We start from the raw sequence: 26,631 nt of genomic DNA, 5'->3' as shown, positions 1-26,631 counted from the left end.
TCGATGGCAACTGTTAGGGCCTAGTTAATTGTTTATCTATAAAAATGGACTGCATTGCATTCTAAAAGAGCCACAGATTGAACTTAGGAAGTGAACATATGAAAAAATAAGTTGAAATCCAACACATCGCACTGACATGCTGACATTGGGATTCAGACGCTAAAAAAAAAAACGAAATCTTTACTTGAATTTTCTCTTGTAATGGTCAATGTATTATCACTAAATTAACAAAAAATTAAGTTTTCAAATAATATTTGATGAGCTTAAACAGATTTAGGGTTCCTCTATAGAGTCCTTGTGGAACCAAAAACGTCTATTATGTGGCCACCCCTAGTGAGGACGCTATCGCAGCTGTTGCCTTTCTAAAGAATCTCTTCTCTTGTGGTGTGCTCAGGGCCAAGGCGCAGGCCTCTCACCGCCTCCTGGTCCATGGTGCAAGTGGGTCTGTGGGCACGGCCTCCATTCAGATTGCCAAACGCCTGGTGGGTTGCCAGGTGGCCGGCACAGCAGGTACCAGCTACGGCATGGAGCTGGTCAAGAGTCTGGGCGCGGAGTTCACAGCCTGCCACAAGCAGCGAGACTACCTGCCCAAGATCATGGTTTGTTTGTGCCTAAATGTTTATAGCCAATGGTAGCTTGCTATTCTGTTTTTCAAGACAACGCTTTCTTTTCATACCTCCCCATGGTTTGGCGCGACTGCTGCTGGGTGCTCGCTCGTTTTCTCCTTAACAGTTGATGGCTTGGACTAGAGTCAACACTGAAGAACATTTTCTTTTTGAAAAGAGGTTCATTCATTCATTCATTCATTCATTCATTCATTCATTCATTCATTCATTCATTCATTCATTCATTCATTTATTTATTTATACCTCAAATGCCCCTAGTGCGGGGTTTTACACGAGGGGTGGGTATTACATTTGTGCCAGGTCTTCGCTGAAAGACTTGAAGTGGTTAGGATTGGAATGGTGTGCAGCGTCTGTGGGCAGATGATTCCAATCGTTCACAGTTCAAATGAAAAATGAGTTGAGATGCGCAGTAGTGAAGGCAGGAGGTGGGTATACAGCTTTATAATGACTGTTGCTGAGCGAAAGGCGATGAGCAGGTGTGATAATTGAGCAAGCAAGTGACGAGTGATGGTAAACTTATGGTAAAGGGACAGGCATGCTATTTTTCTGCGTGACTCAAGACTGGAAAGATTAACTCTATGTTTTAGTTCAGTAATGCTAGAATAGTAAGAATGATCTGAGAAAACAAATCTAATAGCGTGGTTTTGGATGGATTCAATAGCTTTTTGTAGGCTAATCTGATGTGGGTCCCAAATTGCGCATGCGTATTCGAGCTTAGGACGAATAAATGTTTGGTACGTTAGCAGTTTTATGTGAGAAGGGGTGAACTTAAAATTACGCCTGACATAGCCAAGGACGCGGTTAGATTCATTTTTTATGCTTGCTATATGATGGGACCAGTTGAGATCATGAGATACTGTGATGCCCAGTTACTTATATGATGACGCTGAACTCGGAGCCAAGAACAACATACTTATATGCTTCGTAAGAAGCTCGGCGGTGGAAGAAGATCTGCAACATTTTCTTGACATTTAAAGACATTAACCAAGTCTTACACCACATTTCAACCATATGTAAATCATTTTGAAGGGAAATGTTATTGTGGAAACTATGGATAGGATGGTAGATGACACAATCATCTGTGAAAAGGCAAGTACAGGAGGAGATGCTGGTCGGTAGGTCATTGACAAAAATAAGAAGTAATGGTTCAAGGATGGTGCCTTGAGGAACTCTGGATACAACAGGTGCTAACGAGGAAGTATGCCCATTAGTACAGACAAACTGTTTCCTGTTTGTGAGAAAGTCACACAACCAGTCGAAGGCAGAGGGCTTAAGTGGAAGCTTTAGTTCGGGCCCAACATTGACGCGGCCTATTCAAATATATGTATAATGCAAAAACGTTTTTCTGAGATAATCCCTGGACCGATTTTAATGAAATTTATTGCATTTGAGAGAGAAAGTTAAATTCTAGTGACTGTTGGAAGCGGAATTTCTATTTAGGGCATGAATTTTGTTCCAAGAATTTTCAAAAATGCGCAAGTTTGAAAAAAATAGAAGCACGAAGTTTACAAACTCGCAGCTCTGCATCAAGAAAAGATATCGTGGTTCTGTGAACGGCATCCATTAAATCGTTGCAAGCGGACAAATTCAATCTATCATTTTACATCTTACGTGAGTTTGTTACGTTGTTTACAAGTGTTCTGCAATATCTGTATTTCCATATTACCAAATTTTTTGAGATTCATGTGTAACATATCAATTTTGTCCGCCTTATATATTCTATTAGATGCAATTCTATTTGCAAAATTTTCTATTTTTGCCAACTTTCAATAAACATTTTACGACCTAAATATAATATTTGAAACCAACAGTCACTAGATTTCAAGTTTTTCTTTTAAATGCAACAAACCTCATCAAATTTGGTGCAGTGGTTGCAGAGAAAAACGAATTCTCCTTTTACCTGTATTTAGATAGGGGCACCCGAGTTAAAGCTTCCACTTAAGGTTTAGGTGAGAGAGCTTAAGGAATAGCCGTTAGTACGGCACCTTGTCAAAGGCTTTCTTGAAGTCCAGGAACAGGGCATCTATGGAGATATTGTGATCAATGCTTGAGCTGATGTCATGAATAAATAATACAAGCTGGGTCTCACAGGATAGACCTTTTTGAAATCCATGCTGCTGTGGGTGAAAGAAGACAACAGAGCTTAGAAACTTGGTTATATGCAAAGAAATGACGTGTTCCATTAATTTAGAGGGCACACTCGTTAATGAAATGGGTCGATAGCTGTTACGTGATGAAGTAGTACCTTTCTTTGGAACTGGGATAGTCTTGCCCACCTTTCAGTTCTGTGGCACCACTCCTAATAACAAGAACTGTTGGAAAATATGAGACAGGATGATGCTTGTATAATGTTTGGTATCCTTTCATACCTTAGAGTTAATACTATCAATGCCTGCTGAAGATGACAACTTAAGATTGTCTATTAGTTTGCTGATACCATTAGGGCTGAATAGTGCGGCATAGTAGGGAAATGAAGTTCTGGAAAATCGGGCAGTTCATCACTGGGTTTGAGGGTAAATACAGAAGAAAGAATGTCATTGAGTACATTTGGGGCCTTTGTTTCAGGAAGAGGGTTATTGTGACGGTCGCATAACGAGACGGTTTTATGGTGGCCTGGTTTAATTGTTTTCCAGAATTGCTTTGGGGATTATTCTGCAACATGGTAGGAACGTCGTAGAAAGGAATCGTTGCTTAGCTTCCCCTGAAAAGTGTTGGAATGCTTTCTCTGTTGCCTTGTATCTTGCCCCAACCCCATGCGTTGTTTGAATTTTTGGCAGCTCGTAACTGTCTCTTCTTTTTGTTATTCAGATGTTTTAAGTTTTTATTGAACCAAGGAGAGGATACATGCTCTCTAACATAAATGGTTGATATGCATTTATTAATTCGGTTACACATTTTGTTTTTAAACAATAGCCAGTTTGTTTCAACTGATCTACCCAGAAAATCAACTAGGAACCAAGTGCAGAACTCAGCCAAGTCTCTATTCATGCTGGCATAGTCCACTTGATCATACAGTGTTAATGATTTACCTTCTTTTTTTGGGTGTAATAGCTTGCAATAAATAGAACCGTGAACTACTACATGATCGTTCAATCCAGGTAAAATTGTTAGTGACGAGACATTATCAGGATGTGACGTCAGCAAAAGATCAAGTATGTGCGCGCTTTTATCAGTAAGTCTCGTTGGTTCCAAGATTAGCTGTGTAAGACCAAATGTGAGGCATGTGTTAAAATATTTGCATTCTTCGTTATTCCTTGATGTAGATGATAGAAAGTCAAGCCAGTTTATAGATGGAAAGTTAAAATCACTGTATAAAATGATAGAAGCGTCATGGTGTGTGGACATTACAGAACAGAGTAATTCTTGTAGTGAAACAACGAAGGAAGGTTCAGTTTCAGGAGGGCGATAGCGTACACCGAATATGACAGGTGGATATGAAGTTTTGCAAACAAGAAGTAAGGCTTTGATTGGCATAGCTATGTCAATTAATGAGCAGCTATTAGACTAAGGTAGGTCACCAGCATGACACCACTGCCATGCCTGCCGTCTCAGTCTCGCCAAAAAATATCAAAATCAGGAAAAATTCTGAATAGTTCAGAATCACCAATGGAAGAATTTAGCCATGTTTCAGTTAATGCAATTATTTTAGATTCAGTTGTTTCGACAAGGTATTGAAGTGAATCACTTTTCGGATGAATGCGTCTAATGTTGGTGTAAAGAAATGGGAAAGGGTCACACATGTTTCCGGAAGCATTGTGAGGTAGCTATGTTTTAGATGGGATGATTCTATCGTTGGAGTGATCAAATAAGTAGCTCCTGTTATCTATAATCAGCTTGTCGAGGTGAAGTTTAAAAGCTTGCCCTTGGGATTTGCCATATTCTACGAGGTTTCTGCGGGCAATACGGGTATTGTGGGAGTAATCTTCAGACATCCTGAAGCCTGATCATAGTTTTTTTTGCATTGGAAAGAATATGTTGTTTTACTTTGAAGTCAGCGAGCACCACAATTATTGGTTTGTTCTTACTTTGTTGGAATTTTCCAAGCCGGTGGGTGCACTCTATGTCATTTGACTGGATTTAGAAATTAAGGTTTGAACTGCAGTGCTGGATAATGAGACTTTCAGGTTGATCCCATGTTTCACGCTCGGAATCTGACAACCCAAAAAACACTAAGTTGCTACGACGTGACCTATCTTCAGCGAGATCTATTCGTGCTGCCAGGTTCACAATATCAGCGGCATTACATTTTGTAAGGCCATGGGTGGTATCTAATTTTGTTTTCATCACAGCAATGCACGAATAGTCCTCCTCCACCTTGTCCAGTCTTTTTTTAATACTTTCAAACACCTTGTCGTTTGCCAATAGCTTAGTGCAAATCGACTTCATTTCAGTTGGCAAAGAGACCTGCCCAGAATGAATTTCGTCGAGAGCTGACATGATGTCCCCTGACGTTTGCATAGTAGCAGAACAAAGGCTAGGGCCGGGGTTTTCTTCGATGTGTCCAGCGAGTAGTAGTAGCTTAGCCAAAATGCGCATACATTGTTTCACAATGAACAAGAAGCTGTATGGGCCCGGCAGCACAACGAGGGCAGCGTAACTTGAGTCCGATTTATGAATATAGAATATTTGTTATTTACCTGCAAGAAAAGCAGAGGCTGAATGAAGCTGACCGCATCGCATCGGGAGTAGCAATCCTTTTATCGAACAACAGGGTATCATGTGGATCTGTGAATGTTTACTGTGACCTGTAGCACGCAAAATGTGCAGAACCTACTGCATATAGTTATTGTTCCAGATATCTTGTCACTGCTTTGCATTGTAGGTGAAACTGCAAGTCCTCTTGTTTTTTCTAGATAAACGACGCAAGCAAAGATGACAGATTTTTTTTTTTTTTTTCGGTTGGAAATTTTGCTCTAGTCGGGACATTGAACCGTAACAGGCAAATTGCAGTGCACTAGACAGGGAACGACCGCAGAAACAAGACACACAGGGTGCATTGTCCTGTGTTTCTTACTTCTGCGATCATCCCTTTTCATAATCTACTGTGGTTTATCTACTGTGCAAGACCTACCAGTCAGAATTTTCGTTTTAGAGATTGAACTTGCCCCTGATGCGTTTCTGCCGCACTTACTTTGCCAAATAAGCTAACTAAAAGGCTAGCGAATGACAGGGCAAGGTTTACCTTGACGTGCTAGACCACTGATTAACTAACCATGTTTTTTCAGTAACCTACAAGGTGATGAAGATTCACGAAATAGAATCTAGGAATTTACCTGAAAGCAGATCTAAATTACAATACAAAGAAGCCTCGATTGAATGAAGACAATGGGACCCAATAATTATTTCGCTTTGTTAAATTTAAAACAGTATTTCAAGAGCAAAAAAATAAAGTTAACATAAAGCAAGAATGAAACAAAATATGCAGTTTTTGCTTGCATATGGGGGCACATTTATCACAAGCAACAAACCTATTAAGAGTGTCTTGCATTCCTTCACGTGGGGATGGCAAGCATTCACAGGTCAATAGCATACATCACTTAGCTTACCCATATTTTCTGAATGTTTTGCCCATATTTCTTCTCGAAGCTTCATTAAGTCAAATGAAAGGTTGAGTTCCTTTTATTCATTCAAGGTTTTGAGTGCGTTAGGTTTTATGAACACGCATAGCGGAACCCAAAGTGCTTTGTCAAATAGAAAATTTTTTGAAATTGAATTTCCTTAAATCAAGGTTTGACTGTGTTTAGATGCTCATGGCAACTTTGAAAATTATTGTGCAATGTCTAAAACTCTGTTTGAAGGGACTCAAAGGAAACTTTAACTTAGTTTAGACTAATAAAGTAATTCTTCAAAAGTCTATTTTTGTTAATTTTCTGCTAACAGGTTGGTTATTAGAGAAGAAAATAAAGGTGGAAGTACCGCTCCTTTATTTCTCGCCAGAGCCCCAGCACCAGCATGCCTGTGTGACATCACAAATTTCAATCCAATCAATCAAACGGTGCATTTCCACTTGAACGGAGGACTAGGTAGTAAAAGCTCTGTAGAGCTTGACATGGCTAGATTCCAAGCCCTTCTGCAGTACAGCAGCACAGTACATTTCACATTTGAGCACAGTACACCTTCAGCAGCACAGCACATTATCAAAGGCAGCATGCATACAAAACATTTAAAAAGAGAAAAAAGAATTATCATCACTCATGCATGTGCAGGTACTACTGCACAATATTTTAGAGAATATGCAGAAACAAAAGCAAAACAGTTTATGTACAAAATGATCTGATATACGAGAAAAGAAAACATTTTCGGATACAAAAATGCGAAGTGCTCTGAAGTGTTAAAGAAGTACTTCAGAGTGCTTTTTTGTACTTTGGAAGTTGTTCAGTAAATGTCCTCAAAACTTGCTATGTTCAGCTATGTCCAGTCTTTGGGTCTTTTATAATACAGATCCATTTATCTCTACCGATAAAAAAATTAACTAGGCCCAAGCAGACAGTATTAAAATTGGTGACGTCGTAGCGAGTTGATGCAGGAACTTTTAGGTGGCGTTACCATGCGTTTTTCATGTTTGCTTCCTTTATGGCTTGCTAGGCATCTTTTCTGCTATTATAGAATGGCAATTCACTAACGCAGCTCAAATAACTTTTCTTTTCGGTGTCATTATAATGCTGCCGCAGTAACAGGAATCGACTTCATATGTGATTTGTGGCAAGGTTCCAGTAAACTGTGATGAAGATGAGAATGTGGCATCTTGTGGTTCATGGCACCTTCCTTGGCAGGAATGGACTGAAGGACAGGGTCTGGATGTCATCATTGAAATGCTTGCCAATGTTAACCTGGACAACGACCTCACTCTCCTGCGCAAGAATGGTGTCGTCATTGTGAGTATGCCGTAGCATCCTGCCACAATTTCACGATGGCTCTGCGTAATTCAACTGCTCTGTCCTGGCACTGAGCAGTGATTCAGTGAAGTGCGCTCATCCTAGAGTTCAGTGGGGAAACACAGACTTGCCTGTTTTCTATGATTATAGAAGCCATGCACTATTACTGCAATCTAATGGAGAGTTTGACTTCACAGTGTCTGGTCGAGTGATACAGTCGTACCCGGATACATCGAACCCACATATAACAAATTGTTGTGTAAAACGAACAGCTGTAAAATCCACTTGAAAGTTTTTGTATCATAATTTTATTTTATGTGTTGAATTACCTATGTATCGAACTTTCTTGTGACCCCCTTCAGATTCGACACATCTGGGTTCGACTTTAGCGACATAAACCAAGCAGGTCGCCGACCAATGTCGCAAGATAAAAGTTGAAAATTTTTTTTTATTTATACAGACCCCAAAACGTCAATTCTTTGTAACATGCAGATCTCTAGACCCCAATTTTTTTGTTTCGTGAAATTGGTCAATAACCGGTTCTGCCAACTATTACTACTACCCTATGATTTCAGCACAATTCTGTGCCAGGACGAGAGTTTAAAACTGGGCTAGTAGGCTTTTGTTCAATCCTGCGAACAGTGCTTATGATTGGACAAGGTACACAAACTGGACACATGTGCCACTGCTACTTGCTGCCTATGGAAGATGCTTTAGGCCTCCTCCACACTTATATCTCACGAAAAATTCGATGCATGTTGAATGACACGACACCGGCTACTTATTCGACCAGTTGGTATGGCAGGCCATCAAATTTCAATGAAAATGTGATGCCTGTCAGATGTGATGCCTACCTAATGCAGCACCAGTGCACTGCCAAGTTCTTGCAAAAGGCTTAATGCTTTCAGTGGCACATAGTATATTTATGTTGTTACCTTCTTATCATAATCACCATCTAGGCAGGATAGCCCATCTTAACAAAGGCCATGCTTTATATCAGTGAGGATGATTCATTATTAACAGATCACTGAATTCAGCAACTCAAGTGACTTGGGAAAAAATTACCAAGATGGGGTGCCACCTGTATAGACGGCAAAATGTCTACATTTTGTTTTGATCTCTTGCTGAGTAATGCCAGTGCTAGGAAGTTTACGAGCAAAAATAGCAGTACCCACAGCATCAAGCAGGAGGCCCAGCTTCTCTCTGCTCATGCGGCATTGCACTATAGACGTCACAACAGTCTTGTTTACAAACATGGCAAAAGCCTATGCCCTTCTCACTGTGATTTGGCAAATTGTAAAAGCAGATTAACCGATAAGATCAGTGCTGAAAGGACAGACAATGAGAAAAACATGAAGATGCTGCACACAATCACCTGTTTGATGTGGATTTCCATTACTTGTTGGCACCTACCTATGGCGGGGGATTGGCCAAGAGTTGAATGACATTAGTGAAGAAGACACTTACGTACTACTTAAAATAACAGAAATTTTGGGGGATGAATGAAAACACAATATACATCCCTAGTATTTATCAATTTCTTTTGCCAGTTTCCACCCAAGCTCCTGGCTCTTGCACACAGTTGTATTCAGCGCAGGATCCAAAGCCTAGGCACTGTTGTTCAAAGATTTGCTTAACTTGAAATAGTGTGATCATAACAACCATCAATGACTTTCCTAGGAAAAAACAAAAGGAAGCTTGTAGCAGCATTTTAGGAGCATATCGATGAAATTGGCACAGGCGCAGCCAGGCTTGCTGTGCCTTTGCATTTCAAAGAAAAGTGACCACTGTAAGTCTCTTGATAAATGCAACTGTAATTCAGACCATACCCTTGATGAGGGTACACTGGTGCACTGCAAGCCTCTGATCTCGTACAACGCTCATAGCTGAATGCTAGCATAAAGATATGGCTTTCCTGTTGTTTTTATGCATCTCCTCGCGTCCAGTGATAAGCATTGTATGAAACAAGAGGCTATGTTCGCAGGATGCTGATAAGCGGAGTGGTCACCAAGAATGCGAGAGCCGGATGCAAAGCAGCATTGACTTGACCACATGCGTGGGGCAGTTCATCTCATCTGGGGTCAGACAATTCAGGATGTGCCACAATACAGAAAAATAAATTGACCCACATGTACTTTTTTCCCCATTGCTTCTATAGTCTTTTGATGGTACATCGCCGGCTGTTAGTTGGCTTCGGCTTACCCAGTATAAGCTACGCACCCGCACTGGCCTGCATTGGCAAGGAGGCTATTGAAATCAGTTCTTTAAAGTTTACCGTGGCAAATTTCTTTTACTGTAATTAGTTGGATGTCGACACTGTTATTACAATGATGTCACGATGGGTTCACGCAGAAGCTTGAGACCTGTCTTTCGTTTGTGCTTTTTCTGGCCTATAGTGTTCCAAAATGTAACTAGTATCCCTTTAAAAATTGCGTCATTAGAAATTTAAAAAAAAGCAGTAAGATGCATTTTTTTTTTCCTGCATGCTGAATGTTGGCTTAATGTAGAATGGCATGCATGCGTGCAAGATGTTCTCGAAGACCTCTCGTGCTGTCTGCTGCTGCGCAGGTTGTGGGAAACCGTGGTTCCACCAAAATCGACGCGAGGCACATGATGGGGAAGGAGACGTCCATCACTGGGGCAGCACTGTTTGCCTCTACTCCCGTAAGACTACTGCTAATATAAGCTGAAGTGATTTATTTAGCTATGGACAGGGCTTGCTTGGATCAAAGAGGGTAAGACGAGTACGCCCCTTCTGAAGTCGTCTCCTCTCGTAACAAATTAGAGAAGACAGTTGGGCTAGTTGGTGCATATTCCAAACTTCCGGTACTAGTTAACCACTGCTCTAGTTAACTAACACTGAAAAGATACACCACAAGAACGAGAAGCACATGGGACACGACGCTAGACTTCAACTGAATTTTTACTACTTTGAAGCATATATATAAAATTCATGAGATGTGCAGGACCCCCAACACAAATACTGTATAGAGTTGTGTAAGGGCCACACCCCTAGCTTGGTAGCCCAAAATTTGGAAAAAATATTTACAGTGGAGAAGCAATTGCCTTTGCTTTTCGCATGCAATTTCCACATGCTGTGCACTTCTGCTTGCCACTACTATGTGGCAAGAGCCATCTAGTAGCGGCACTTACAGTTGACTCTCATTACAACAGACCCTAATAATCTAACAAAAAAAGTCCGTTTTATCCAAAGTCCATAATATCCAAGATGCCTCACTTCCAAAACTTTCGTTGCGATGTCTAACAACTTTATTGCAAAGACTGAGTGACGAACGTCCAAAGTAAAAAAAAAAGGAAAAGAAAAAGAAAAGTCGCAGTTTTGCCTGAAAGGCGAAGTATCGATTGCGATAGCAAATTAAGCAAGATATGCACAGCAGCAGCAGTGACCGAGTTGACCTTCGTGCTGTCTCTCGCTTCAACATGAACTAAATGTTGAAAGCACAGCACATACAGAGCTACCAGCACTGGGTGTACTTTTCTCCACATCACAGATCGCTTTCAAGATATGAAGCCCATGTGGGCGCGCACTTTGTCACCTCCCCCCCCCCTTCCCGTGCCTCGCATGCAAAAGATTGTGTGCTTCCACCCCGCTTTCCTCCCTCCCTCACGTGCAAGACATTGGCCACCATCGTCGGCTGACCCTCGCAAGTCAGCTGCCAGCCCACGTCAACACTGCAAAACTACATTTTATACATCTGATTTAAAAAAAATTGATGCTAATTTCGTCCATTGTAGCCGATAGTCCTCTGTAGAGCGATCCATTAAAAGCGAACTTCATTGCATTAATAAAATAGCAAGAGCAACCTAAGGTTGAAATGTGGTCTGTTATAGCCGAAAGTCTCTTGTGCAGAAGTCCGTTGTAACAAGCGTAGACTGTACGATCTAGAGCCATCTAGTAATGGCCCTTAGACGGGACACTGTGTAAGGGCCCCATCTTGTCAAAATTGTGAAATAAAAGTGCGGCCCTTACACGAGTCTATACGACAAGCGACTTTCATTCTCTGTTTCCCCTTCCTCCCACTCTAACACAGAAGTTGTCGGAACAAATCGATGTGCAGGTTATTTTCCAGATAGGGACTCTTTCTTGGTGAAAGCCAGTGATAGAACAGAGGTTCCGTTCAGTTGAAGTCTAGCGTAGTGTCCTGTGTGCTTCTCGTTCTCGTCCCATATTTTTTTAGTGCTAGTTGACCATGTCTCAAGTTGTAACGAAAGTGCAGTAGTTGGTTGCGACTTCTGTATGTTGTCTAAGTGTTACAGTGCCGTGGCAGAAACACACGAAAGGAATGAATGAATGAGGACTGAGAAATATGGTAGTTGTTATACATTGACAACTGCAACTAGGACGAGAATAATAGTTGTTCCAATGTCGAAACCTCCGACATCCTTGTGCATTTCTTTGGTTACGACACAGTAAAACAATAACACAGTTAACCTCTCAAATAAATTGTTTGAGCCCCTTCTGTGCCGTGCACAAGCTGGGCTCATCGATGGTCTTCTAGTAAGAGTGGTCAAGGACAAGCTCAACTTGTTGATGGTACTTTTCGTTTTCTGCCAATGCTTGTTTCGTCTGAGTGGTTTGTCATGCTTCTGGTAGATGGCAGCACACAATCTGGTGGGGGAGGGGGCAGTGCAAGAAAGAGCGAGTTATACTGGCAGAGGAAGTAAAACAAGTTGGCAACTGGGTGTCCTGAAAAATTATTTTGCCATTATTGGTCAGAATTCAGATATTAATAGCGTGGCACAGAAGGGGCTATTATTGCTTAGAATAGTGTGCATGGTACATCCTCATTGCTTGAAAACTACTCAACTTGACAATATTTTGTGTACTTGAAGAAAAAACAGTGCTACAAAGACGCAGACTAAAAGAAGAACATGTACGATAGACAGGCACTAACTTCCAACTAAATGCTAAAGTATGTTAGCTGCCTGTCAGTAGCACTTACTGAAAAAGAGATTGCTTTTCTGATACAATAGAGAAGTTATGATGTCATGGTTGTACTATTCATTTCTATCTATATAAACATTTAGTTGGAAGTTAGCGATGTCCATCGTACAGGCCGTTCCTTTAGTCAGCGTCTTTGTAGCACTATTTTTTCTTAAAGTATGTTAAACCAACTCGCCCACATCAAGCTTCTGCTGCTTATTTTATGTCTTGTATTGATATAAAATTTTGTAACTGCTTTATTTTATTGTAATTTTCCAAAACTGTTTAAGTAAGCACCCTGCTATGGACTTGTACAAGATCACAGTATCCATAAATAAAAAACCAGCTCCAATCCATGCTGTGGAGGTAGTTGGCCAGTGAAGCTGTGGCAGCACCTGATCCGACAGGCCAATGTGATGTAGCCTGAGACTCGGTCTTGCCGAGCCTGAGCCTGACGCCGTTGCGTATATTGACGTTGCTATTCCCGTTGCTGCTCATCGTGTTCATACCGCTCTTTGGGATTCCTAACTATGTGTGGCCTTTCCATAGCACCATCACAACAGAAATGAAATCAGTTGCTAGGCAGGTTCTTCTTTTATGTATAAAAGTGTAGTGATGTCACTCCCTGCTTCGTATGCTACAGTTGCTGCTTCCAGACAACCGCAGTAACTGTAATCTTTACTGGGAAACACTTGCGATGAACGCTATGCACAGGCGAGCTTTCTCGTTCTTTCTTTTTCTTCCCCCCCCCCTGCAAGGCTGGCGCCACTGCTGCCATGGATGGATAGATGTTATGAGCATAACTAGATGCGCGGAGGCGAGCACCATGTGGGGGTGCTGCAAGGAACTGCTGTGATTGGTTGAGTTTTTGGCTGCAGAGCTGAATAAATCCCGGTATCCTAGTCATATACAGCTTAACTGTAAAATAGACCAAGAAGGCGACACCTCACAGCACCGTGTAGTGTCCTCGGCTTTTCTTGGCCTGTCTCCTAGTCACACTGTTGTAGCCATGAATGAATTAATCATTTGGCAAACGATTTGGTGAACTTGTGCCCAGAAGCAAAGCAATACTTAAGCAACAATGACAGCTGCAAACATGGTTGGCAGTTGTTGAACACTGCTGGGGACTGCTGGGGTGCATTCATTACGCATGTACCATCATGCTTTCCAAAGCAGTCGGTGGCACTTGCACCAGTTCAGGGAAGTACTGCAGTGTCTGCATACCTAAGTACCTGTTATATTCAGTTTCGTTATTCAGTTCAGTTCTTTATTCCCCAGGGGGCGCTTCGGTTCTTCATTATGTATATGACTGTATACGTTGAATAAACGGCTTTTTACATCGGGACGGCTGGAGCCTGACTTTCACCTTCGGTCAACACCACATTGGCGACGAGGATGTCGTGAACGCACCCCAAGCCCCGCTGCGCCGTCCGTATCCGCCCACAATGAGCTTCACCGGGCTTGCTCCGCCACCGTTTTTCCTTCTGACGCCCGGCTGTCCATCATTGTCATGGGAGCATTGGGAGCAGGTGTTCAACGTGTACTTGCTGGCATCCGGAGCCGCCGCATTCAAGCCGGAGCAACGCAAGGTTATTCTTTTGCAACGTTTGGGGGCGGAGGGCCAGCGTATTTATCAGGCGATACATGCAGGGACCAGCGCAGCAGAACCGGCAGCGCCAAATGCCGCAGCACTCACCGATGACAAGTCTTTCATGGCCCCTCTGGACGAATACGACTCTGCACTTGCCGCATTACAGCACCAGCTGGTTCGCCACATTGTTTCCAATGCGGCTCGCGGGACCACATCGCATCAGCGCCGCAGTGTCCAGCGCATGGCAAGACTTGTTCATTTTGCGGTCGCAAGGGCCACTTTCAAAGGGTATGCAACCGCAAGCTAACTCAAATGCAAGGCCGAGTCCGTGAAGTTGAATGTCATGAAGACGTTTCGTCATCTAGCAGTGCTGACTAAGTTTTGACCAAGGAACTTGTCTGATCCGTCTTGATGGCATTAAAGCCTTCGATCTTTGCATTGAGGGTTATGCTCTCAAGTGCTTATACACATCCATTGCTCTGCTGCCGACTGTCGTATACCCGCTATCCTGTTCCATTTCCACACCGTCAAGCATGCAGCCCCGTAACAAAGCTCTTCCGCCAGCCTTAGCGCATGAGTTCAGTTCACTTTTCAGTCCTGAGTTGGGTCTTGCTAAGGGGTTCACGCATCGCATCAAGACACGGGAAGGCGTGCAGCCTGTAACTTCGAAGCTTCGCCGTCTGCCATATTCTCTCCGGTCACCAGTATCAAATGAGCTTCAGAGGTTGCTAAGCCTTGACATCATCGAGCGCATCGATGCTTCTGAATGGGTGTCCCCCATTGTTGTTGTTAACAAGAAAGATGGTAGCATCAGGATATGTGTAGACCTTCGAGAGCCGAACAAAGATATTGTTCCAGACAGCTTCCCGTTACCCCACACAGAGGGGCTGCTTCACGCTTTGGTAGGCGCTACACACTTCTCCAAACTTGACTTGGCTTCCGCTTACCATCAGGTTCTCTTGCACCCTGAATGCAGGGATCTGACAGTTTTCATCACTCATGACGGCCTTTTCCGTTTTAAAAGAGTTTGCTTTGGGTTGGTTTCTGCCCCAGCAGCATTTCTGAAGGTGATGGCGACAATCCTTGACCGCTGCCCTGGCGTGTTGTTCTACATTGATGATGTCATCATTTTTGGCAAAACCGCAGAAGAGCACCTTTCAAACTTAAAGACCGTACTGCAAAAGATCAAGAATGTAGGTCTGAAACTGAACAACAAATGCCTCTTTGATGTTCCAGAACTTGCGTTTCTAGGGCACAAGGTCACTGCACGTGGTATCTCGCCACTTCCAGAGAAGGTAGACTCCATAGTTAACACACCAGTGGCAACTGATGTTGCCACCCTTTGTTTGTTGCTGGGTCTCGTAGAATACTACTCCAAGTTTGTTCTGCACTTGGCACAAGTGGCTGAGCCTATGAGAGTCTTACTTCGCAAAAATGAGCCATTCATCTGGTCTGCCGAAGCAGACAGCAGTTTCAGGAGGGTCAAGGAAATGCTTTCGTCAAGTACAGTCCTCCAGATGTTCGATCCGTCATTGCCAGTCATTGTGTCGACCGACGCGTCCGACTATGGGCTGGGAGCAGTCTTGCAGCAACAAAGTGGCCACGAGCTCCGCACAGTCGCTTTCGCATCTCGTACACTGTCGCCTGCGGAGACAAAATATTCAGTCGGTGAACGAGAAGCTCTTGCGTGCATTCGGGCATGTGAGCAATGGCACACGTACCTTTGGGGTCACCATTTCATAATTCGAACAGACCACCAGGCACTGGTGTCCTTGATGTCGTCACAAGGACATGGAAGACGCCCACTCCGAATCGCACGCTGGAGTGCACAACTGCTTTGCTACAATTTCACTGTTGAATACCGCAAGGGGTCCACAAACACTGTAGCAGATGCACTTTCTCGGCTGCCAGCACCTACCTCGGAGGCAGAGATTGCTAAGGAGGAAGAAATTGTCTTGTTCATTGAGCCAGCCTGCATGACAAAGGAGAAGTTCAGGCAAGCCGCCCTCGACGACAGTTGCTTGAAAACCGTCAAGTCATTCGTGCCAAGTTCCTGGCCACCTAAGAAGTCCATACCAGAAGAGGCGAAACCATTCTACCCCATGCGGGAAGAACTTTCTGTTGTCGATAACCTGCTACTGCGGGGAGAGCGCCTCGTTGTTCCGTCCTCCCTCACAGCTCAAATCATCGGCATCGCGCACGAGACACATCCGGGTATCACGCGCACGGAGGTGCGACTGCCTGAGCGGTTCTGGTGGCCACAAATAGATAGTCGAGTGAAAACGGCAGTAAAAAACTGTCACATCTGCCTGAAGGCAGATAAGTCCGCCAAAACATCACCAGCACCATTGCAACCTGTTGAATGGCCTGAGCGACCATGGAAAAAGCTTGGCCTAGACATTGTTGATCCTTTGGAGCATGCAGCTCACAACAACAGATTTGCTGTAACGCTTGTTGACTACCATTCTAAATGGCCAGAGGTATATTTTTGCAGCGAAGTGTCCACGAGCACCGTGAAAGACTTTTTAACAAGTGTTTTTGCCAGTGAAGGCTACCCAGCAGAGATCGTTTGTGACAATGGACCTCAGTTCACTTCGCGTGAGTTCATCACTTTCCTGCAAAACAGAGACTACCACTAACTGTGGTAACACCACAGTACCATCTGATTATGCAGTCTATCCCATCTTGCTACTGAAGCGATGGAATTAAGTTTCCCAAGAGTCCATATGAGCGAGTGCCGGAAGTAACGGCTCAAGTTCAGTTGGCCTGGCTTTGGTTACATGATACATTCTTGGTCCATATGATTTCTTGGTTTATGTGCTCACCGTAAAGATCCTTGATAATACACTCTAACCATGTCATAAAGAAGTCACATCTCACAGAAATATGCCTTTCTTATGTGCAGCGTTTGTTATAAGCATATATTTGTAACATGTGATATTGGTTGTATCACATGCTATATCACTTGTTATATCCATGTTCACTATATCGAGGTTCAACAATAAGTCATCACAATTTGAGCAATACATTTTCCCGAATAACCCTTGCTCTTTTTAAAGGGCCCCTCGCCAGGTCTGGCGATTTTGAGCAGACAAGCACCGTGCATACAATGCATGCTAACGATCGTGTGCGCAAAATATTACCTTGCTACGCGCCGCGAAAAGAGCTGAAATTTCAAACCAAATACCGTTTGCTTTTCTCGTGGGTGCCGTGCTCCGAGCTGGAGGGATGATGTATATGTGCTAGTGCGCCTATGTACATGTGTCTTTGCAGTTACGTCGCTCTTAGTGACTCGTGACTTCAAGAATTATCCAAAGCGACGTCTGTTACTTGTGTCATCTGTTGCATCGATAGATGAATTAAGGTTTGGAGAAATAACACACACCAACTGAATGTCTGCATGTACTTGTTTTACTTCGCAGTGCAGCAAGACAGATGTAGTTCCGTTTCGTCTGCTTGTTCCCACGTCGTGCAGTCGCTCACGCTGACACCGAAACTTTCATTTTCTACCATGTTCCAGAGCGAGACCGTGCTCTGTGATCTGCTTGTGTCTGCCTCAGTATTCGTGTAGCAATGACTCATACCGCTAGTCAGGTGACCTCGTGCACAGCGTGCAAGATTGTGTACTGTGCGAAACAAGACAAACACAACAGCTTGCATGTGACACCATCAGTGGAAGTGCGCCGTGCAGCAAAAAACCGAGGGGAAAAAATGAGGGTGGGGCCCATGACGTATGCATCACATGATCCTTGAGGTCCGGTATGGGAGAACGCAGGGAAGTAATTTTGCTTGCAGAGGCTAGACAAGGCAAGTGGAGATAGTGTTTCTCTTTGCATTGACGCTCGCCTCCTGAAATCATGGGTTTGCGGCTCTGAAATATTTCTATTTCATCTATTAATGAACCAATTTGAAAAATTCTTGTGGCTGAATGCTCCTTAGAGGGCACGTAATAACTTCCAGTGCATAACCAAAATTTGCTATGGTACTTAGAGAGGGGCCCTTTAAGAAAATATCAGCGAGGTTCCACTGTTTATGTGACTTGGAAAAACTTCAACAACGGTAAAAATAATCTGTAGATCGCGAGAGCCAGCGTGCGGGTGACATGTGTGCGCGATTCACAGCAACAGCTGCTGAAATATCTCCCAAACGACGTGCACTACTCTGGCGCCATCTTGTAGCCACCACCTCCGCACTACGCTTTTCCTATCACCCTTTCGCCATACCCTTCTCCACTTTCTGCCTCATGGTTCTGCTACAACGTCGTTCTCAGCTTTCCTCCTTGTGTCTGTCATCCCCCGCTGCACTCTGCATTCATCTTTCGCTGTGCACGTTTGGTCAGTTACGAGGGGCAACGTTGACGCTCTCTACAGGAGCGGGCATCTAAGAGCTGTGCTCTAAAAACTGCCTTCACTTTTGTCAATACCTGATGGCACACTACAACCTTTGCAGGAAGAGTGGCAAGCCACAGCAGAAGCAGTCATCAAGGGCATCGAAGATGGCTGGCTTGATCCCGTGATGGATCGCACCTATCCACTGGGCGACGCCAAGGCAGCTCACCATGACATCATAAACTCAAAAGGTGCAAAAGGCAGGCTTGTTATTAACCCAGATCTGTGATTTCAGCCACAGCCATTGCAGGCTTTCATGGCATCGGGCATTCCTGTACGTCACTGCCATGTTTGTACAGTTTTTTCACTTTTCGAGGCTGCAAAGCAGGGTATCAATTTACCTGAATCGTAGCATCGCATCTTCAGTTATGTTCAATGTTCACGCAGTGCGGGAGTACACTGGGAACCAAGGTCCAAGCAGTTTAGGCTCCTGTAGTGCAGAGAAGGTTCAGCGATTGCTTAGTGAATTTTTTTAGCCAGAGTATGACCAAAATTGTGCCAAATTTAGCAAAATGACATTTTGATCAATTGGCAGAAAGCTCTTCCTTACAAAAAGAAAGTACTCCCCTTTCAGTTTGTGATGTTGCCTGCTGGAAGCCTTTTCAGCTTTGCAGCATTCAGGAAATTTAATTCTGGCTGCCAGATTGAAACTCCACACTGCTCTCGTAACCAGGAAGGAGTTCATAATGTCCACTCCTACATATTCTAACCCTGTCCCTCCCCTCGTAGATCCCCTATGCATGCGCCACAGATGCCGCAGCCAGTAAACATGAAATACAAAAACAAGAGCCAATACTTTCTAGAATTAAATCAATGAGTCATTCTTACTAGCAACTCTCCGTTAACTGCAAGTCACTATGAGAAGCTGAGCTAATTCGTGGTCATGACAGTAGTCAAGCCTCATCATAACGAAGCCACTTTTGGCACAAAAGTACCTTCATTATACAAATATTCGTTACATTCCAATATTGGTCATAAACATTTCACATTTGCTTAGTGATATCCGATAATTTGTTATGTTCGTGTTCGTTACATCAAGGTTCAACTGTAGATCTGGCCCCCCGTCTAGTGGTACTCGTAGATGGTAGAAAAAAGATGTCAACCCAGCAAACAAGTGATTTTAGCTGGTGCTACCTGTTTATGAATTTGCTATTGACTCTGAGCTGCCAAACATGCATTACTTGATCTTTAGAGCGTTTATGCACCTACATGATACAAAATATTTAAACATATCCGTGTTATCGAAGATGCATAATGGTTTTTTGTCCTGCCTGCCTTTTGTTTGTCCAGCATTGAAAATAAAGCTACATTTGCTGTTTTGATGACATGGAATCTTACTGTGCTTTCTTTGTGATTTGACAGTTATTAATTTCACACTAAAACATGACAGGGCAGTTGTGCACAGATTTCCAACCATGGTTAATCTGAAGCCGACAGATGTGACAATCGTGATCTCGATAGCCAAGAAATCTCAAAATGAAGTTCAACTGAAATTGTGAGTAAAATTGAGATATGGCAACAATGGTGATGCTCATATGCTTTTATATCGAACTGTTTTTAGTGCTGCATCTGGCATCAGGGCCATTCCAGTTTATCTAGAAATTCCTTCCTCTGCCTGAAATTTATCTATGTGGCAATTTCCTATTATGATCCAGCATATTATGAGACTTGTGACAGTTCTGGTTATGTTAGTTTGTTACAAAAGTTCCTTCTCATAATCTAGGACCACTGAATGTTACAAATGGGCAAGAAATATGATAATGACTGTTAAACAATTTTGCAAATTCCCTCGTAATATTTATCACAACTGTTAAACATAGGCAAGGAGTTATTACAATTGTTACAGTTATGGAAATTTTCTTCTCACAATTCAGGATCATGATTGTTACATACAGGCAAGAATTTCGAAGAAAGAAATGGTAGCACTAACTTTTCACTCGCAATGTGCTTTATTTGTAACATGAGCAACACAGAACTTGTCAGAGAGACCACGTTAAAGAAACTTGTGAATCCATCTGCTTTTACGACAGCTACAATCAATGGCGAGATTTCTACCTGCAAACTATTATCAAGGCCTGGCAGCAATCTCCTCAAACATCTCCTCAAACTCAAGGCCAACTCCTCTTATCTCCTCAAACAGCAAGGCCAACTTGCTGTTTGAGGAGACAGGTCCATCATGTGTGTATGTTATCAACTATTGTGCAGCCACCTCTTGTATGTATATGAACAGAAATCTAGGTGCGAGTCGGTATTTGGTTATACTAAAATGACATGCATGAAACACTTGACGGTATATAGAAGAGGAACAAATGCTGAATCTCAACTAAAGCTTTATTACACAAACGTAGATGTATATACATGGTTTTGTTGAGTAAAAAACAAGCATATTTCAATAGTCTGTTCACATTTATGGGTGCAACAAAGAACAATTTGTTGCACCCACAAATGTGAACTCTAAGCCTGAAATCCAAAAGTATTTCAGGTGTGGGAGCAACATCAACATTCATTCCGTTTACATTGTGCTTCAAAAACAGTGAGCCATTTCAGAAATTTGCTCATTGGAAATTGTTGCTGTCAAAAAGAACAAGAGAACACACTATCTGACGCCATACTGGTGTCAGATGAAATATGCAGATGTCCATCTTGGAACCCTTTTCTTTGAAGGCATACAATCGCTTCTGTTTCAGAGTAGAACAGTGCGACCTAGGGAGCAAAATGACAGAAAAAAAAACGGGCGCTTGTGTCCTGTTTCTTGCTTCGCGGCATATGTTTTTGCAATAAGAATAGATTATTAGTTAGTCCAATTTGCCACCGGTGCATTTACAGTGGCAACTGACGGAGGTTGCACAAATGACTACAACTGGCAACCAAGCAACATCTCGCAAAATTCACATCAGCAAACACGACCTGCCATTTGTAGGTGCGTGAACAAGTTTGCATCCAGATTATTAAACAGTGTATAAAAAAAAGATGAAATCAAGAGAGACGTCCATTATTCTTCGTGTCCTGTCTACCACAAAAACAAAATTCTTCCCAATTTAGAAAAATTCAATCCAAGCTACACACATACGCTATCTTGTATATGCTTGTCAATCACTAGTTTTCACTTGTTATTCTTGTTCCCTATGTGTTTTGATGGCGATATTGATATAACTGGAGTCAAGCCAGGCTAGTTGGTGGCTATACAAATTTCATTCCTACTAGAAGTGACAAAATCACATACACATAGGAAGAAAACGGAAAGGACGAGCTGATTCCATCTAATTGACATTTTTTTTTGTGTGTGCATGTTTTCATCAGTTTTCCCACCCAATATGAATGCAAGACTCACTGGAGGTCTGTTTAGTTCACATGTTCAAGTGGAGTTAACATACTCTGATGGTGCCGGTGTCTCTGGCAAAGAAAGAGAGAGAAGTATTTATTTCTATGTCACAAATGTGGCCATGGCAATGCACCTCCATTTGCATATTCCAACTTGCTGCTTTGACACGGCCCTGAATGGTTCAGCAGCTCTGTGACTACCATTGGACTTGAACAACCGAACAGTGAGCGACTGCCCTAAAATGGTCGCTTTTCGACCACAGTCGCCATTTGCGACCAAGGTGGTCACACAACTCGCCGGTGTGCAATGTGCTTTAGCACACTTGACACATATAAACAAATTCTGCAGCACAGGTCCAACCAAAACTATCAGAAGCACCAACAAAATGTTAGTTTTGTTGAAGACAGGTGCACAGTAAGATGAAATTTTGTAGTATCAACACTAGTCGAATAAGGGATGTCTCTAGATCTAGAGCTAACATTCAGATGTCAGAACACTGGCTCCAGGAACTAGAAACAACCTTTCTTCGATCAGTGTTAATCAGATCACATTCATTAGTGCTTCCGAATTTATCGTATTTGGACATAAATGATGAGACCACAAATGTAACGTGAGGAGGGACTTTTGGTCTCTCAGGGGGAAAAAATTTAAAGTGATATTACTGTTATAACACAGTGATGTCACAACCTGGAAAAGCCGCACAAAAGCGCGTGCCCAGAGTGCTCTATTATTACAGTCGAATCTCGATAATTCGAACTCGAAGGGGCCTGAAAATTTGTTCGAATTAAAGGAAGCTAATTGAATGAAGGACTTACACCAGTGGCACATGTGTACTGAGCTAACACATGAGTGAGAAGTTCCACAACATTTATTCACATGCATTTACAAATTACAGTCAGTTATTAGGCGTATCGGTGCTCGTACTGCGATGGGAGGCGGCGGGCGCACACGTGTATAATAAAAGGAAACGTGCCCTGTGACAATTGCCTCTTCGAACTTTTGGTATGCTGCACCGCGTACGACTGCTGTATCGGGGCGAAGTTGACTTTCTGGAACCGGCGTTATGCAACACGCCGTGCTTTCCGCGCTCTGAAGACATTGACGAAGATTACAAAGGCGTTGGCGGCGCCATTGCCAACAGCGGCGAATCGTTTCAATGAAAAACACAGCGCCGAACAGCAAGAAGATTGGTAGCGAACATCGAAGTAGCTAGGCCTAGCGTCACCGTGGTGCGGCTACCAGCGGATCTGCGTGCGAGAGCACCGGCTCGAGGCGACATGACAATCAAATTGTCGGTGGTGGTGACTTCGACTAATGCCGTTTCGGACCTGCGGTCACGGCAAAAAAGTCCGGAAAGTCAGACGGCAAAGGTTTTTTTTTTTTTACGTCGGAAATTTCAGACGGTCTGACTCGATGGGGTACATGGCGGTGCCGCGACACTAAACAGACGTCACTAACCCGTCACGAACAGAAGTCATAGGTAATGCGCACCAGCGCACAAATTTCCGCCATGGCTTTTTTTCTGCGCGGGCGGTATTGGCAAGTCTCTCCGAAGCTTTTCCTCTATGGCGAGGTCGGAGGAATGCTAGTCGGAGGCGCCGCCGCATGTTTTGGCGCGCTGCAGAGAGCATTGTCGCACCGCAGCAAGTTCGAATTAACCGTCGCAAATGTTTGCGCGTTCGAGTTGCCGGGTGTTTTTGCGCGTTGGAATACACACAGCTTTGACGGGACCACAGCGTCAGTTCGAATAAACTGAAAGTTTGAATTAACTAGATTCGACTGTATATACCAGTCGTCGCAAAACAAAGCGATAGGACGAGTGCATGCACTATTTACTTGTTACTGCCGATGTCTTTGTCACTGTCAGTGAGAACAGCGTTATTCTCCATGCCTCTAAGGTCATTGAACCGGCAGGACTTCAGAAGAGCCTGTGGCACAACTGTACACGGCAAAGCTTTGAACACGGCTATGCGCACAATAGCTATTGCGGTGATGCCTAGTTGTTTAGCGCCATGCAGTTTGAAGCACCAGGAAAGAAAAAATAAACATTATATTTGTATCACAATCCCTGAATATAATGTGAGACGTTTCTTAAGCTGAAATTTAAAAAAGAAATGTGCAAATACAGTAATATTTAAGGCAATCTCTAGGCATATACAATGTAAATGCAGTACCTGAAAGAGGTAGGTTCATGTGTAATAAAACTGTAGCAGGGAGTGTGCATCTGTCTTTTTCCTTTCTTGAAGTATGTGTTCTGTGCGCACTGTTACACCACGAGCCCCCTTATAGCCAGACTGCATTCGTAACAAAGTGAAGCCTCTCAGCTGACAAACAATGCGGCAAAGGACAGGCACCATTAAGAAGGGACGGGGTGTCGGTTCAGGTTATGCAACAGTGGGTGCCTCTTTCAAAGGTACCAACTATATAGCTGCTTCTTAGTACAGAAAGCAGAACCCAACAGTTTCACAACCTGTAAGTAGTTTGTGTAACAGGCACATTGTGCATGGTTGCAGTTTCGTGCATTTTCTGGACTGGCATTTCGTACTTCCACGGTAAAAAACATTTTTAATTTCGCAAACTCTGGCAAAATTAAATTAGTAATGGCACGTTTTCGAAGTTGTCGACATTCTGTCACATGCTTCTCGCATGTGAAAGGATAGCAGCTAACTAGTGGGAAGGTTGGGAAACACTTATGCGATACAGCTGAGCCCACTTATAACATTACCGGCTTGAACAAAATTAAAATGAGCAGCTACAGGACCATCAACTTTTGTGCGTGCATGGTAAAACAGCCTGCTCAATAGAATGTTGCCGCACCGTGTTATTGATTATAACAGTTAAATCTGGCTACTGGTGTCTGTGCGAAAAAGGAAACATGAAATCCAGAAAAAAAAAGATACTCAACAGCTGATGCCTAATGTCCACCTGTCACATCACCACCCTCGCACCACCTCTTTCTCATCTCACTTTCACCTCTCAGAAACACGAACTGACTGCCCCAGCAGGCGTTGGTGACTGTCGGCGCAATCGACTCGTTTTCGTAGGAGTGGAAAGGAGATGGGAAAGAGGCATGTAAGGTTGTTGATGCAGTGAAGGTGCCCGGCACACAGGTGACAGAAGAACTTAGCAAGTTTTTTTTTAATCCATGATTTCGTGTTCCTTTTCATTTTGGCACAGACATCCATTAGCCAGACTTAATTGTTATAACCAATAACACAGCATGGGAACATTGTAGTGAGCAATTCATTTTACAGTGCTGTGGCTGCTCATTGTTATTCCAATATACTGTTAAAACCAGTACTGCTATCAGTGGGTTCGGCTGAATAAAGTTTTTGGAGTGTAAGGGTGACAAATGCAAATGGTGTGGTAAACAGTTAGCAGAATGGTGGAATGTTACATTAGTGGCATCTTCGACTGGTCACCTCCATCCTTCAATTCAGGGTCGGGCAGACCCACCATTCCTCGAGCTCAGATGGGGAGAACAAGCACGCAAGCTGAATGTGTAATATGCTCTTAGAGGAGGAAATGACAGAAATGAAACCACGTGACTGAAGAATAGATTACATTTCATGCCAAAGGTCTCGGCATGCTCCCGACAGAAAAAAAAAACGGCGGACACACTGATGCGACGAGCATTCGTTGCGACGCCAGCATGCGGTGGCCTAGATTACAGCCAACTGTCACCAATACAGGCGAGGCTGCAACGCTACGCTGTGATCACATGACGACTGCTCCGACAACCAGGCTCTGAGCACCTGAGAGTGCACAGCACGAGAGGAGAGTGATTGAAAATAACCAGCTGAATGGTAAGGCATGCTCTCTTTAAACCAGTCAAATACAACGCTGCTCATGAGAGTAGTCTAGAGCACTTCAACATGACCAGCCAAAGATGCCATTGAATGCCACAACATCTCGCATTCAATGCAACCATCCCCTCAATGGAGAAAAACAGGAAAGCATCCAAATTGGTTCAAAACAAATTTTTATAAAATGACATAAGACAAGAGTTGAGCCTTGTTCTGTGCGTAAACAGTGCAGGGCAACAAGAAACTTGAATTTGCGTCACATTGTTTAATGTGTGCTTGAGACGACATGCGAGACTCGGGCCGAGCCCATGAGCGAGAGCAACTAAATGGGGAGGATGTTCTGTAACGATTTCCATGCTAGCAGTAGTCATCATCAGCATAACCAGGTCTTTCACCTCTCGCCAGTCTGAAGCTTAGAACAAAAAAGGTTAGTGGCCTTGGACCACACAACGTAATTTTGTCAATTACATGCTCTGGTCCTCAATGCTCGTGCCTTTAAAAGCTTTTGGCAGATGGCGGCATATTCTGCTTTCCACAGAGCCCTGCCTAACGCATAACTGTATTTACACAGAAAAAAAAAATCGAACAAACAAAACACAACTGCCAGCCAACAAGCAGCATGGGCGCTCTCACACGGCATACCTTACAAAACACATCACGACGTCCAGACTAACTTACAAAAAACACTTCTCCCAGGGCACTCGCCGTTGCTTCTGTCGTCAAGTTTCACGCATCACAAAGGGCACCGACACCCGTGCCGTTGACTGGTGAGGAAAAGAATTCACAGGCAGGGAGGCCGGCGAAGGCAAAAAACACGTTCAGTGACTATGACAGCCGAGCACGGCTGCTTAAGCAAGAAACCTAAGTTAAAAAAGCCGCATCGTCAGCTTCCAGAAGCATCTGCTGTGGCTGTCGTGGTTGTTGGATCCAGCGTAACAGACTCAGTGCGGCCATTGTGCTTGTCCGTGCAAGAAATGTGGACTGACCCATCGCTGAAATAAAGAATAGGGACCAATTAGAACAATCTGAGTGATGGTTTTTAATGTCCAAAAGTGACACAGATTCTACGAGAGACGAC

The 26,631-nt window shown here is 43.3% G+C and overlaps 2 protein-coding genes across 3 annotated transcripts in view; one reads left to right on the top strand and one right to left on the bottom strand.

The window, feature by feature from the left end:
• The window catches only part of LOC142592571 (quinone oxidoreductase-like), a 39,125-nt gene extending 19,375 nt beyond the window's left edge, over window positions 1-19,750 (top strand). The window contains exons 4-7 of the mRNA XM_075704097.1: window positions 395-599; window positions 7,400-7,501; window positions 10,070-10,165; window positions 18,487-19,750. Coding sequence (XP_075560212.1) covers window positions 395-599; window positions 7,400-7,501; window positions 10,070-10,165; window positions 18,487-18,654 — 571 coding nt within the window. The 3' untranslated portion in view covers window positions 18,655-19,750. The remainder of the gene's footprint in view (window positions 1-394; window positions 600-7,399; window positions 7,502-10,069; window positions 10,166-18,486) is intronic.
• A 988-nt stretch (window positions 19,751-20,738) lies between these two features.
• Window positions 20,739-26,631, bottom strand: part of LOC142592567 (heat shock 70 kDa protein 14-like) — a 91,582-nt gene continuing 85,689 nt past the window's right edge. For both annotated transcript variants that reach the window (XM_075704093.1, XM_075704094.1), the window contains exon 14: window positions 20,739-26,545. In XM_075704093.1, coding sequence (XP_075560208.1) covers window positions 26,437-26,545 — 109 coding nt within the window. In that variant the 3' untranslated portion in view covers window positions 20,739-26,436. The remainder of the gene's footprint in view (window positions 26,546-26,631) is intronic.

Source organism: Dermacentor variabilis, chromosome 9, assembly GCF_050947875.1.
Source record: "Dermacentor variabilis isolate Ectoservices chromosome 9, ASM5094787v1, whole genome shotgun sequence".
In the NCBI taxonomy this organism is placed as follows: Eukaryota; Metazoa; Arthropoda; class Arachnida; order Ixodida; family Ixodidae; genus Dermacentor; species Dermacentor variabilis.
This window is presented reverse-complemented; position numbering and strand designations above follow the sequence as displayed.